General features: G+C 38.2%; 1 protein-coding gene across 2 annotated transcripts in view; it reads left to right on the top strand.

The window, feature by feature from the left end:
- The first annotated feature begins 868 nt into the window (after positions 1-868).
- MARCH1 (membrane associated ring-CH-type finger 1) overlaps positions 869-11,969 on the top strand; it is a 777,418-nt gene continuing 766,317 nt past the window's right edge. The window contains exons 1-2 of one of the 2 annotated variants that reach the window (XM_029619003.1): positions 869-982; positions 1,443-1,651. In XM_029619003.1, the coding sequence (XP_029474863.1) occupies positions 1,553-1,651 (99 nt within the window). In that variant the 5' untranslated portion in view covers positions 869-982; positions 1,443-1,552. Of the gene's footprint in view, positions 983-1,329; positions 1,652-11,969 lie in introns of those variants that run through there. The other variant, XM_029619082.1, reaches the window with a different exon arrangement.

Below are 11,969 nucleotides of genomic sequence, written 5' to 3'. Positions count from 1 at the left end.
GCTTTCACTATTCTACTGTGTATAATAATACAGTGCACCTCTGGATCCTGGAAATATATTATTGAATGGGGAATGCAGGTTACTGCAGTGATGATAATGCTATTTTAAATAGCATATCCACTGTCCATTTCTGTATTCATTGACAACATTCATTGACAACATTCATTTCTCCATAAATTCAGCACCTACCAAAGACACTTCTATTGCTGTAATTCTGATAAATGTTGAGAACAGATTATGTAACATTTATCCAGAGAGGATATGGATGGATCTTCCTGAAAGTGAACAGCCAAATGAATTTAAAGAACAGATTTGTGTGCCATAAAATACATGTTGCTTGCAAAATTAAAGCGGTAGCTGTGAAATGTAATGCTGTCCCTTTTTTCAAGAGTGCCCATCCTTCTAACTAATATCTATCTATCTCTCTATTCTTTTTTCCTGAGGAAAAAAGAGGAAAAAAAGTTCAAGGGAATTAAAAACAAATCTGAGAAAAGTCTTCTTAGCAGTTGTTAGTGACATCTACTGCTGTGCAGACCCTCGCCCGGACTTTCTTGGGTTTCATTTCTTGTCATTTGAGAGGAGGCTCGGCCGTTAGATGAAACAGACCCACACAAATTGCATTTCAGGATGCGAAGTGTGTGGTGAAGAACTGCTACGCACTTGTGATCTGCTCCTTTGATACTGAGTCTGCTGCCCCTGGTACAGCTGCCTCACAAATGGAAATGACAGCATAGGGTTAACTTTTTACAACCAGCCACAGACAGCCACATTGCAATCGCTCCACTCTTGTGTTCCTTTTTTTTTTTTTTTCCCCTTTCCCTTTAATTATTTATTTTTATTTTTACACCTGATTCGCTCACTGCCGCCCCTCACTTCCAGGCAGAACCTTTCACCTCGGCAAATTAGACGCACCGACGGGCACGGCGAGCTGTCCGTGCTCTGGAAGGAGGCGGTTTGGCTCCAAAATTAGGACACTTACTTTGTAAGCCTTTCCGGCTTCTGCTTCTTTACCGAGTCAGCAGCACGTTGCAGGGGCTCAGGGTGCTCGGTGGCTCTCCCCGGGGAATCAGCCCGGGAAACAAAAGCAGAAGTGGCAGCCGCTGCCAATGTGGGAGTCTGTATCATTAAGGAAAGCGGTTGCTAATAAGGGCCTGCGAGACCCCGGTTTCCTTGGTTTCCATGACAGTTATTAGGTGCCATAGAAATTGAATTGTCTCCCACAATGCTCTTGGGGGGGTTGCTCCGCTGACAGAGCAGAGTGCTCCGGACTTGCAGTGCCAGCCTCTCCCAGAGAACGCAAAAACTATCCGGATTACGCCTTTTGCCCCCCCCCCCCCCACCCCAATCCAAATTTGGCACCTTTTTTTGGACTGAAGATCCGGTATTTTTCTATCCAGGTTGTAAAATATTTTCTGGTTTGTTTATTTTCAAATTTTATTTAGAACCGAGCGTGGTAAAGCAAGGCTATGAACAATTATACAGGTGGGCTACGAAGGGGGAGTGAAGGCACAAGGCGACCAATCAGATATTGGCTACCTGCGGCACTGCCAGGATGCCCCTCCAGCAGATTTCTGTAGTCCCGGCACGGGAGACTTCCAGCAATGGGAGAAGTTCGATGGGCAGAAACAAAGAGAAGAACAAGGAAGCCGAGGTAAGAGGATGCTTTGATCTGCTTTACTAGGACAAGCCGAGCCTGGATAGACAGCAGCGCTGCCCGTTCAACGGGACGCAGCATCTTTCGGGCTTGCACGCGCATGTGGTCACGACGAGACGAAGCGCTCTTTAAGCACAGCAAATCATCCTACGATATTACAATCCAGCGTCTCCCCCCTTAACATGAATAGCAATTTATTGTTGAACAGACGGGCTTTTGAGAGCCACTGATTTAAATGGTGTCATGGCATTTACCGTAAATAACGTTGCAATGCTAGATGCTATCAGGCACTGTTATTGTACCGAGTCTGTCGGTAGGCATTCTGCTTCTCATACTTTAGTCCCGACACAGCAGAAGGATTGTTAAAGCATGTTTTACTTTTTGGCAATGTGCCTTCTTCACACTCTACTTTTAGAGGAAAAGGGTTGTGATTTGTGTGCCTTCATTCTAAAGGAGAAATATTCCAATGCATATTCATGGATATTTAAGTAATTCAATCTATGTAGAATGGAACCTAAGTTCCAACTGGATCATATGAGGAGTATTTGTGTATTGTTGTTGTTTTTTTTTAACATTACTAACAATGTTGGATTTCAGTTTAAAAAAAGAAAAGAAAAGGCTAGAGGAATACCAGATTTTTTTTTAAATATTTAACATTTTTGCACTTGCTAGTTGTTTGTTCTCCATAACCCAATGAAAACAAAATTTGGAGGCAAATATAACGGAATGAAAACCAAAAGGGCTCAGAGCTAGAAATACAGTAAGTTTGCTTGCATGAGTATTTCCATAGACTTCTTTCAATTTTAAAATCACAAGTAACTTTTTCCAGAAAGTGATTTCCCCCTGCACCCCATCTCCCCGCACCTCTGAAGGATGTTTGAATGTAAAAATGTAAACCAACGGTGGTCTGCTTAAACAGCTCTCCTCTGGTAAATATGTCTAATTAACCTTTAATAAGCTTGCGCTGTTTTTGTTTGTGAGTCCTAGCATTTCTTCCTGGAGAGGCAAGAAAATGCAGTGTGTCTAGAGAAAACAGCCATGCTCTAAGATTTTTCCTGGCTTACACAGTAATAAGAAAAAAACAACCATGCATTTCGCTGAGGAAATCAATGTTATTTAGCCTTCTCTGCTCTACAGTTTTATACTCCAGGTTTCAAAAATAAATATCTTTTTTTTTTTAAGCATCAGCAGCTTATTGATCCGCATTGGATAGTGCAGCATGTAAGAGGATTTACTGCTTCTGTTCAGCTGAGGCACACTTTTACTTGGGAGATTGACCAGTGACATGTATGGTGCTCTTCCTTTCCTTTAGCTGTTGGCTATGCACATTTTTATCAGAAATGGAAGGAGCATCCTACAGTGGAATGATTTCCTCTTTCTGATTGTAAGACTTACTAGTTTGATTTACAATCTGTATACCCCTCCCATGGAAAATGGCCAGATGATGGATAAAGTATTACGACTGCAATTTAAAAATATATTATAATTAAATGGACTATTTTAAAAAAAACAAAACACTCTGCTTTGACCATAAACAGATTTTTTAGTATTGGTTAAAATGACTAATAGTTGCTTTAATGATGTTTCTATGGTATAATGATACAATATAGTGTTTTGTCACTGTGGTGCAAAACACTGTATTGGCAGCCTTGTGCTTACTATTAGCGCAGCTCTGTGGGATTTGCAATTGTTTTCTTTTCTTTTTTTTTTTTTTACACAAATGCAAAGAGTAAGTTTAAGATGTAGAGCCCGCACATGCCTGGTTCATATTAGAAGGATAGGTCATATATACTACATATGTATATGTATTCTTGAAAACATTTGGTAGAAGTGATTTATATATTGGTGGTCTGCATAGATACTTTTATGCTCACAGTTCACTTGTCAGCAGTGGAGTTTCACAACTCATTTGAGGTTCTTCCTCTGAACTATGAATCCCTGCCCCATCACTTCTACTCTAATGTAAAATGTACATATTGTAGATTGTTTATGTTCCCAGTTTTAGAAGCTTTCTCTCTCACACTTGTGATGAAACATTTTTGAAAGTAGGGTTCCTAGGTGTTGCATTTTAAGGAAAATCCAAAAAAAAAAAAAATGGTGATGTAAAAATGATCCTAGGAAGACAAGGAAAGACGGGCATCTGCATTGCTTGGAGTAAAATTGGGTACAAGGCCATAGGGCAGACAAGTCTTGGCTGCCTCTGACAGGGGTATGCGTCTCACCAAGCCAAAGAGTGGCTTGGCAAGACGCAGGCTAGGGAAAGACTACGTGGAGCCTAAAGGCAAATCCAGTGATTGTGCCTCTGAGGAGCTTGATTGGCCCTCACTGCTTTAGAAGGGAGGTCTGGGACCATCTTAGTGTTCCTGGTAATTTGAGGGCTGCGTGCTGAGCTGAGAAGACTTAGCAGCAGACCTTGACCTAAAATCAGTGATAATACATATTGAAGTAAATTGAGTTGGCATCTTGTGTAGAGCTGGCGATGTAAGCCAGAACATTAGCTCTGTGCTGTTCAATAGTTGTCTGAGTAAAGCCCGGTTGTGAAATCCTGGACTGGAGGAAGCCCCCAGTAACCTGACAGATTGCAAGAAGCTTCAAAACAAAATCCAACCACAAGGAAATTTTTGGCACTTCAACAGAAGCTGTAAGCTTCTAAGGGAAAACCAAGTTAAACTACTTAATGAGACCAGCATTGTCATTTTAGAATTAAAACACCCATGAAAAACTTGTTTGAGTGTCTAGAACTTCCATTTGGTTGGCTTCATTCCTATTTGAGCTGCTTACAACTGCTGTCTCTGCTTAAAAAGCCATTATTTAATAGAAAAATATTTTGATATAGTGTCTGTACAACCCAATTTTACCTGTTCTCTGAAAGGTGCAAAGTTAAGAAATTGTTATAAGAATTCCCAGAAGCAAATATTAGTTTGCCTAAAATCCGCCTAAAAAAAAAAAAGCAAAAAGCAAATTGAAACATCATCAGCCAATTGCCAGCTTTGGCACTAAACACATACCTGATTTAATTTCGTCCTAGCAGAAAATTATATTTATCTGTAGCCTGCAGAATTTAATAATATTAATAAAAGAAAGTAATAAATAATTAAATAAAATTATTTGTATTGCCATATTATTATTATTATTAATTCATATTTATTAATTGCCTCTCCAAGAAAAGGCTATAAAGCGGTATCCAAACATAAACAGAAAAAAAAGTTGTTATAAACTGTCTAAAACTCACAACTTTTTGATTCACTTGTGATGTCTGTTAAGCAACCTGGTTTATGTCTAGAATGAAATTGTTAATGCGGACTGAAATATTCTGAATTAATCAGTGGAGAGAGATTTTAATTTCTTTATTGATTTGGTTAGGTGTTTTAAGAACTGTGCAGAATTGTTCTGTTGTTGGTTAAAAGTTGCATCAAATAGAGGCACCTGTATATTCACTAAAGAAAACTGATTCTGCAAATTTCCTGAACTGTATACATTATTCCATGTGGCGACTTTTGGTTTACACCTTTTGGGTCTCTTTTGCGATATTTGGCTTTGAGGGTTTGGCTCCTGTTGAGTAGCAAGAAGGGGTTCCATAAACATTTACTGTATGGCTACAACTCTGCCCCTGCTTGCTACATCCCACAAAAGTATATTACAAATGCTTCTGGAGCTTCCAAGGATACAAGTGCCTTCAGACCAAATAAGCTTAGTGCATCCTCAGGCAGCAGTAAGTCCACTTGGATACTGTCTGCAGCCCTGCTGTGCTGGTGAACTCAAATGGGTCACTTTGACATACAATTAAATTTCCCACACGTTTTATCCCATTGTACACTCACCTCCTCAATTAAATTTATTCCATCCTGTATCCCCTCTTTCTTTCCCTATCATTCCACCTTTCTTTTCTGTAATGTTATTTCTCATATAATCTTCCCTTGTGCCATTCCCTTAATATTGCATGCCTCTTCTCTCTTCTTTCTTGTTTTGTTCTATCTTGGAAAACATATATAGTCCCTACTTTCTTCTCTTCACCCATATACACCTTCTTCTTACTCTGTCTTATCTCTCCTTTCCTTTTTCCTCTTCTCAACCTAAAACACACCTTGCTCTGTTTCTCACAATATGGCAGAACTTTCTGCACACCCTCATCTCTACACCAACAGTCCAATCACCAACCTTTTTCTCCTCCCCACAGTGCTCTCCTCATTTCCCACCCTAGACTTCTCCTTATCTTCCCCGTTTCCCAGTTGCCCCTTGATATTGATTCAGTTTGTTCTCTCTTCTCTCTCTCTTTTTTTCATTCTACTTCAGGCAGTATAGTGCACACACCGAAACTCTACTACCCACCTTCCCTATATACACCTCCTGCCATTTTCCTTCTCATCTGCCTCTTAATCCAGGCCTCTCTAACTCTCCAGTTTGCTCTAGATTCAGCGAGCTGTGTGAGATATTTTACTCCATGACTGGGAGCAGGGGCAGCACTTGCAGATCGTGTTTATGAAAGTGCTCTCTCCATTTTCAAATTCATGATGTTAATATTTTTATTCATGGAACTTCTCAAATATCTCTGTTTATAATGTTGTTTTTACATACCTCATAATTTCATAGAGTGGATGTTATATGTAATATAATACAATAATAATATTTCTCTCTCTCTCTCTATATATATATATACAGTTGCATGCACGTGTTTAGGTACCTGTAGTCAAATTATATGTTTAAATGAACAGAAGTTGAAATAATCTCTACATGGTACAAACTGAAACATCAAAAAAATTCACATTCTCCCTCCAACTTAGAAAAAGAAATCTCAGTCATAAATATATATTTGTAGTATTGACAGAGATGAAATTATCAGACCATTGTAATAGGTACGCCCAGTATATAATACCTTCCATTGCCTTTTGAATAATCATATGGTCACAATTTTCAGTCCACTTCATTTACAATATTTTTTTTCATTTTGATTACACTTAAAATTACTTATATTAGTAGTATCTTCCCGATATGGGTCCATGTTTTTAAAAACACAATCTGCATCAGGAGGTGTCTGTTAAATATCATCAGACTATCCAAAGAAAGTGCCATCACATCTTCACATATTTCTATCTAAAGAAATAAAAATCAGTTAATTCCATAAAATACTTCTAAACATAAAAATATCAAACACAAAGTCAGTATTCCCCAGCAAAGATATACTTGAATTTAGAATCTAAACCTCAAAATTGATGCCAAAATAATTAGATCTGAAGGAAACTCTTCCCAACAGAATCAGCTTATAGAAGTTAAAAATGGAAAAAGAAAAAATGTTAAATATAACCTAAATTAAATAACGGAATACCAATCCACTTCCAAATTCAACCCATGAGGATTAATGGTTTTCAAAAAAAGTATCCAAAAACTGCTCACAAAGATTCAGGTGAGACTGACTATCGCTGTCTCTGGGCAAATCAGGAATAAACTCCAAATTACCCCATCGTAGTTCAACAAACAAATGGTTCTGATTCAAACAGTGCTGATTCAGTGATGCTTGAATCTTATTAGTAGCTAAAACAAACGTATTTATTTAATAAGACAGACACAAATTTTTTTCTTCATCCTCCCAATGTATATTTTATTGCATGGACACCTTATAAAGTAACACAGAAATATAGAAATGACGGCAGAAGAAAACCAATAGGCCCATCCAATCTGCCAACAAGCTTTCACACTTATTTTCTCATACTTATCTGTTACTTCGACCGCTGAGTTCAGGGCCCTTATTGGTAACTTTTTGATTCTAATTTCCTTCCACCCCCGCCATTGATGCAGAGAGCAGTGTTGGAGCTGCATCAAAGTGAAGTATAAGGCTTAATGTTTGAGGGTAATAACCGTTGTATCGAGCAAGTTACCCCGATGTTTGTAGACTCATACTAATAAAATCAATGCCTTGTAGATGTTGTCTGGATGTAAATCCTATTTATTCATTCCCTCCTGCCGTTGAAGCAGTGAGCTGTGCTGGATATGCACTCAAAGTGAAGTATCAGGCTTAATTTGTTAGGGGTAGTAACCACCGCAATAAGCAAGCTACTCCCATGCTTATTTGTTTACCTAGACTGTGCAATTCAGTCCTTGTTGGTTGTCGTCTGAATATAAATCCTCTTTTCTTCATTCTCCCTGCTGTTGAAGCAGTGAGCTGTGCAGGATATGCTTTCCAAGGATATCAAAGGAAGTATTACAGTCTATCAGCAGTTAAATTAAACCAATGATGAAACTGTGGATCATGCCATCTTATTCCTACAATGACTTGGCTGCAGGCTGAAGAATTGCCACATGCTATATGTCCCTTCGGAGCTGCGGGTGTTGATTGTACTACCAGAGGCAGGTACAAATATACTATAAGATCTTTGATGTTTGGACCATGAGAATATGCTATAATGGGGGGATCATCAAACACAGGATGCAATTGAAGAATCAACCAATATTTATAGATGATTGAAACAATTGATGTAGCCACATGTGAAAAACGTAGTCCACAAACTAATCTAGAATTTGAAGGCTCCACATATGATAGCATATTCTCGCAGTCCAAAGATCAAAGATCTTGTAGTACATTTGTGCCTCCCTCTGGTAGTACAGTCAATACCTGCAACTCCAAAGGGACATTTAATATGTGGCAATTGTTCTGTTTTCAGCCAAGCTATCATGGGAACAAGATGGCAAAATGTGAAAGGAATGCATGCATGCTTAAAAGGTGAGGTGAGAGAGGCTATTCTTGCCAAAATAACATCTTTCAAAAATGGAAAAGGGATCTGAATGAAGAAAACCAATAAAGCTGGTCATACCCATGATCTAATATTTGCAAATGCAAATAACTGCCAAATTAATACTAAACACACAATAATAGCTTGGTCAGATCACCAATTAATAAAAGCAGACTTATCCTTTAAAAATCAAACTAAACAAATAACTGGAAATAAAAACACCTTCACATACAGAAAGAAAATAAAAAATGAAATACTATTAAGCACCCTAGAAAACAAGATGAGAGACCTTGATATAACCAACTGCAAGAAAGTCTGATTCATGGGATAGAATAATAAATGAAATTGCAGAAGAGTTCAGCCCAATACAGATAAAAACAATCAACAAGGAACAAGATAATAAGAAGAATAAGAACATAAGAACATGCATTCTGGGTCAGACCAAGGGTCCATCAAACCCAGCATCCTGTTTCCATCAGTGGCCAATCTAGGCTACAAGTATACCTGGCAGGTACCCACTGGTATAATGAAGAGCTAAGAAAAAGCAAAGCAAAATCAGTCATCAAATAAGACAAAGAACACTAACCTCTCTAAAAAAGATTGCAATGAGTATGCAGCCACCTTACAAGAGAAAACAAATAAACTGAAAAAACAACTCGACCTTAACTAAAAACATAAACCAACTGATGATACAATAAATTCTACAGAAGAAACAAGCAATAAAAATGCATGGACTTCTTTTGAAATAATATCAGTAATGGAGATAAATAGAATAATCAATAAATTAAAACCCTCCAATTATCTAAATGACCCAATACTTGCCAATTCCCTAAAACAAACTAACCAAATAATTACACCACTAATCTAATCAACTTGTCATTAACAGAAGGCCAGGTACCAAAAAGATTAAAACAAGCAATCATAAAACCAACATAAAAAAATAAAGACGGGAGAGTTGATGACAGGGATAATTATAGACCGATATCAAATCTATTGTTCCTAGTAAAAGTACTCAAAAAAACCCAATTCTTAACCAACTAGAGAGCCATTTAGATGATCATTAAATCCTTTACCCAAATCAATTCAGTTTCAGAAAAAACTATTCAACAGAGACCCTGCTGTTATCACTAATGGATCCAATACTGAGAGAATTTGATTCTGGCAAATCATACTGCCTTGTACTCAGCGACCTCACAGCAGCATTTGACACAGTAGATCATAAACTACTATGCTGACAGTTAAAAAACATCAGAATCTATGGAACGGTATTAAAATGGTTCAAATCCTTTCTAGATGAGGGAACATACCAAGTAAAATTCAATGACCAGATATTTGACACCTTTCAATGTAACACTGGTGTCCCTCAAGGATCAGCTCTATCTGCTACACTATTCAGCATCTACATTCTACCATTATGTAAAGCCTCATAGACCTTGGTCTAAACTTCTTCCTCTATGCAGATGATCTACAATTTTATTTTCCACTAACAAACTCAACAGAAAACACAGCATCATTAATAGCAAACTTTATGACAATGATAAATGAAAAACTATCCAAACTTAAACTAACACTAAATTTCAAAAAAACAGAAATAGTATGGCTAAACCGAAACCCCCCAAAATGCTACCATGCGCTGTAGACCTAGGAAATTGCCAAATTAATCCTTGGACGCAAGTGAGAGCCCTAGGAGAACAACTGGATGAAAACATATCAATGAAAGGGCATATCAGTAAATTGATAAAATCCGGCTATAGCAAGCTGTGGATACTAACCTTTACTAAATACTACAGACTTCAGAACTGTTCTACAAACACTGATATTTTCGAACCTTGACTATTGCAACTCCATACTCCTTGGTCCTCCTGCTTCTCACATAAAACTACAATTCTGCAAAATGCAGCCACAAGACTGTTGTCCGGAGCCAGGAAATATGATCACATTACTCCTACATTGAAAGAACTACACTGGCTATCAATTCAATCTAGAATCCAATATAAAACTTTAATGATCATATTCAGTATCATTAACCTAAATAATAATGATCTGCTTGGAATAGCACTTAAAGAACACAAACCCCAATGAACACTGAGATCACAAAATAAAGGTCTTCTCTCGATCCCTGCATTACAAACCTCCCACCTATCGCAAACAAGAGAAAGGGCAATATCTATTAGGGATGTTTATTCGTTTTTGATGTTTTATGTTAGCGTGCACTAACGGGAGCTAGTGTGCACTCCCGTTAGTACATGCTAACCAGAAAACGATTTGCCACGAAAAAAAAAATACCGAACCGCGGGAATACGAAATTTCCCGCAGTTTTACAAAAACAAAACCGGAAACGATTACTGGTATGATACACATCTCTAATATCTATAGCAGGTCCTGAACTTTGGAACACCATGCTGGAAGAACTAAGAACTACAACTGACAAGAAGAAATTCAAACAAGGCTGTTCCAAAATGCATACAACTCATCACAAACTGATTGAATGATTACTTTCTCACCTTAACTCTCTTCCCATTTTCACCCTTATACCCCCTTCTCTCCCCCTAATACCCTCCCAAGCTATCAACTGAATAATCTACCCATTGCCCGGAAACTAATAATAGTGTATGTTATTGATGTACTCAGTGTTCTCTAATACTTATGAATGTTAATGTCATGAACCATGGTGAACTAGTGATTTTTACTTGGAACAACGGTATACAGGACCTCTAAATAAATCTTTCAAAAAATGGAAAAGGGATCTGAATGAAGAAAACAGGAAACAGTAAAAGAACTGGCAAGTTATATGCAGAGCATTAATAAGGAAGGCAAAGACAGAATTTGAAAAGAAGCTTGCTGTGGAAGCAAACACTTGTAACAAAAACCTTTTTAGGTACATTTGAAAGTAAAAGCCAATGAGGGAGTCAGTTGGATGATTAGGTGATCGAGGGGTAAAAGGGACACTAAGGAAGGACAAGGCCATAACAGAGAGATTAAATTAATTCTTTGCTTCAGTCTTTATTGAGGAAGATGTATGTCAGATACTCATGCCAGAAGTGATATTTAAAGGTGATGATTTAGAGGAACTGAAACAAATCTCAGTGAATCTGGAAAATGTACTAGGGTAAATTGACAAACTTAAGAGTAGCAAATCAATTGGACCAGATAGTATACATCCCAGAAATTTTGTAGCGGAGTGATGCCATTTTGCCCCTTGTATGTGCAGGACCAGGCTAGAGGCCTGGTCCACCTTAAATCCCACAGAGGGAGAGAGAGTTTGGTTGGCATGACCCTGCTGGGGCAGAGAGAGTCCTGAGGGCAGGACCAGCTGGGGCCAAGAGGCCCCTTCATCTCCAGGAGAGACAGCTCTTGTGATTCTATGCTGACCCAAAGCACAGGGAGTGGGAAGTGTACTGCAAATGTAGGCAGTCATTCTATTGTGGTGAAGTTCTGTAACTTGAATACGGTTTTATCTTCATTAGAAAAGGCTGGAGTCCATATGGCTTTGTGCCTTCAGCCTGGGAAACACAGCTCGGTTTTCCACAGTGCTAAAGAACTAAAAAATGAAATTGCAGTTCTACTAATCTGTACACTAACATTGAAAG

This window comes from Rhinatrema bivittatum, chromosome 1 (assembly GCF_901001135.1).
Source record: "Rhinatrema bivittatum chromosome 1, aRhiBiv1.1, whole genome shotgun sequence".
NCBI lineage: Eukaryota > Metazoa > Chordata > Amphibia > Gymnophiona > Rhinatrematidae > Rhinatrema > Rhinatrema bivittatum.
Note: the sequence above shows the minus strand (reverse complement) of the source record. Positions and strands in the feature narration are given on the sequence as shown.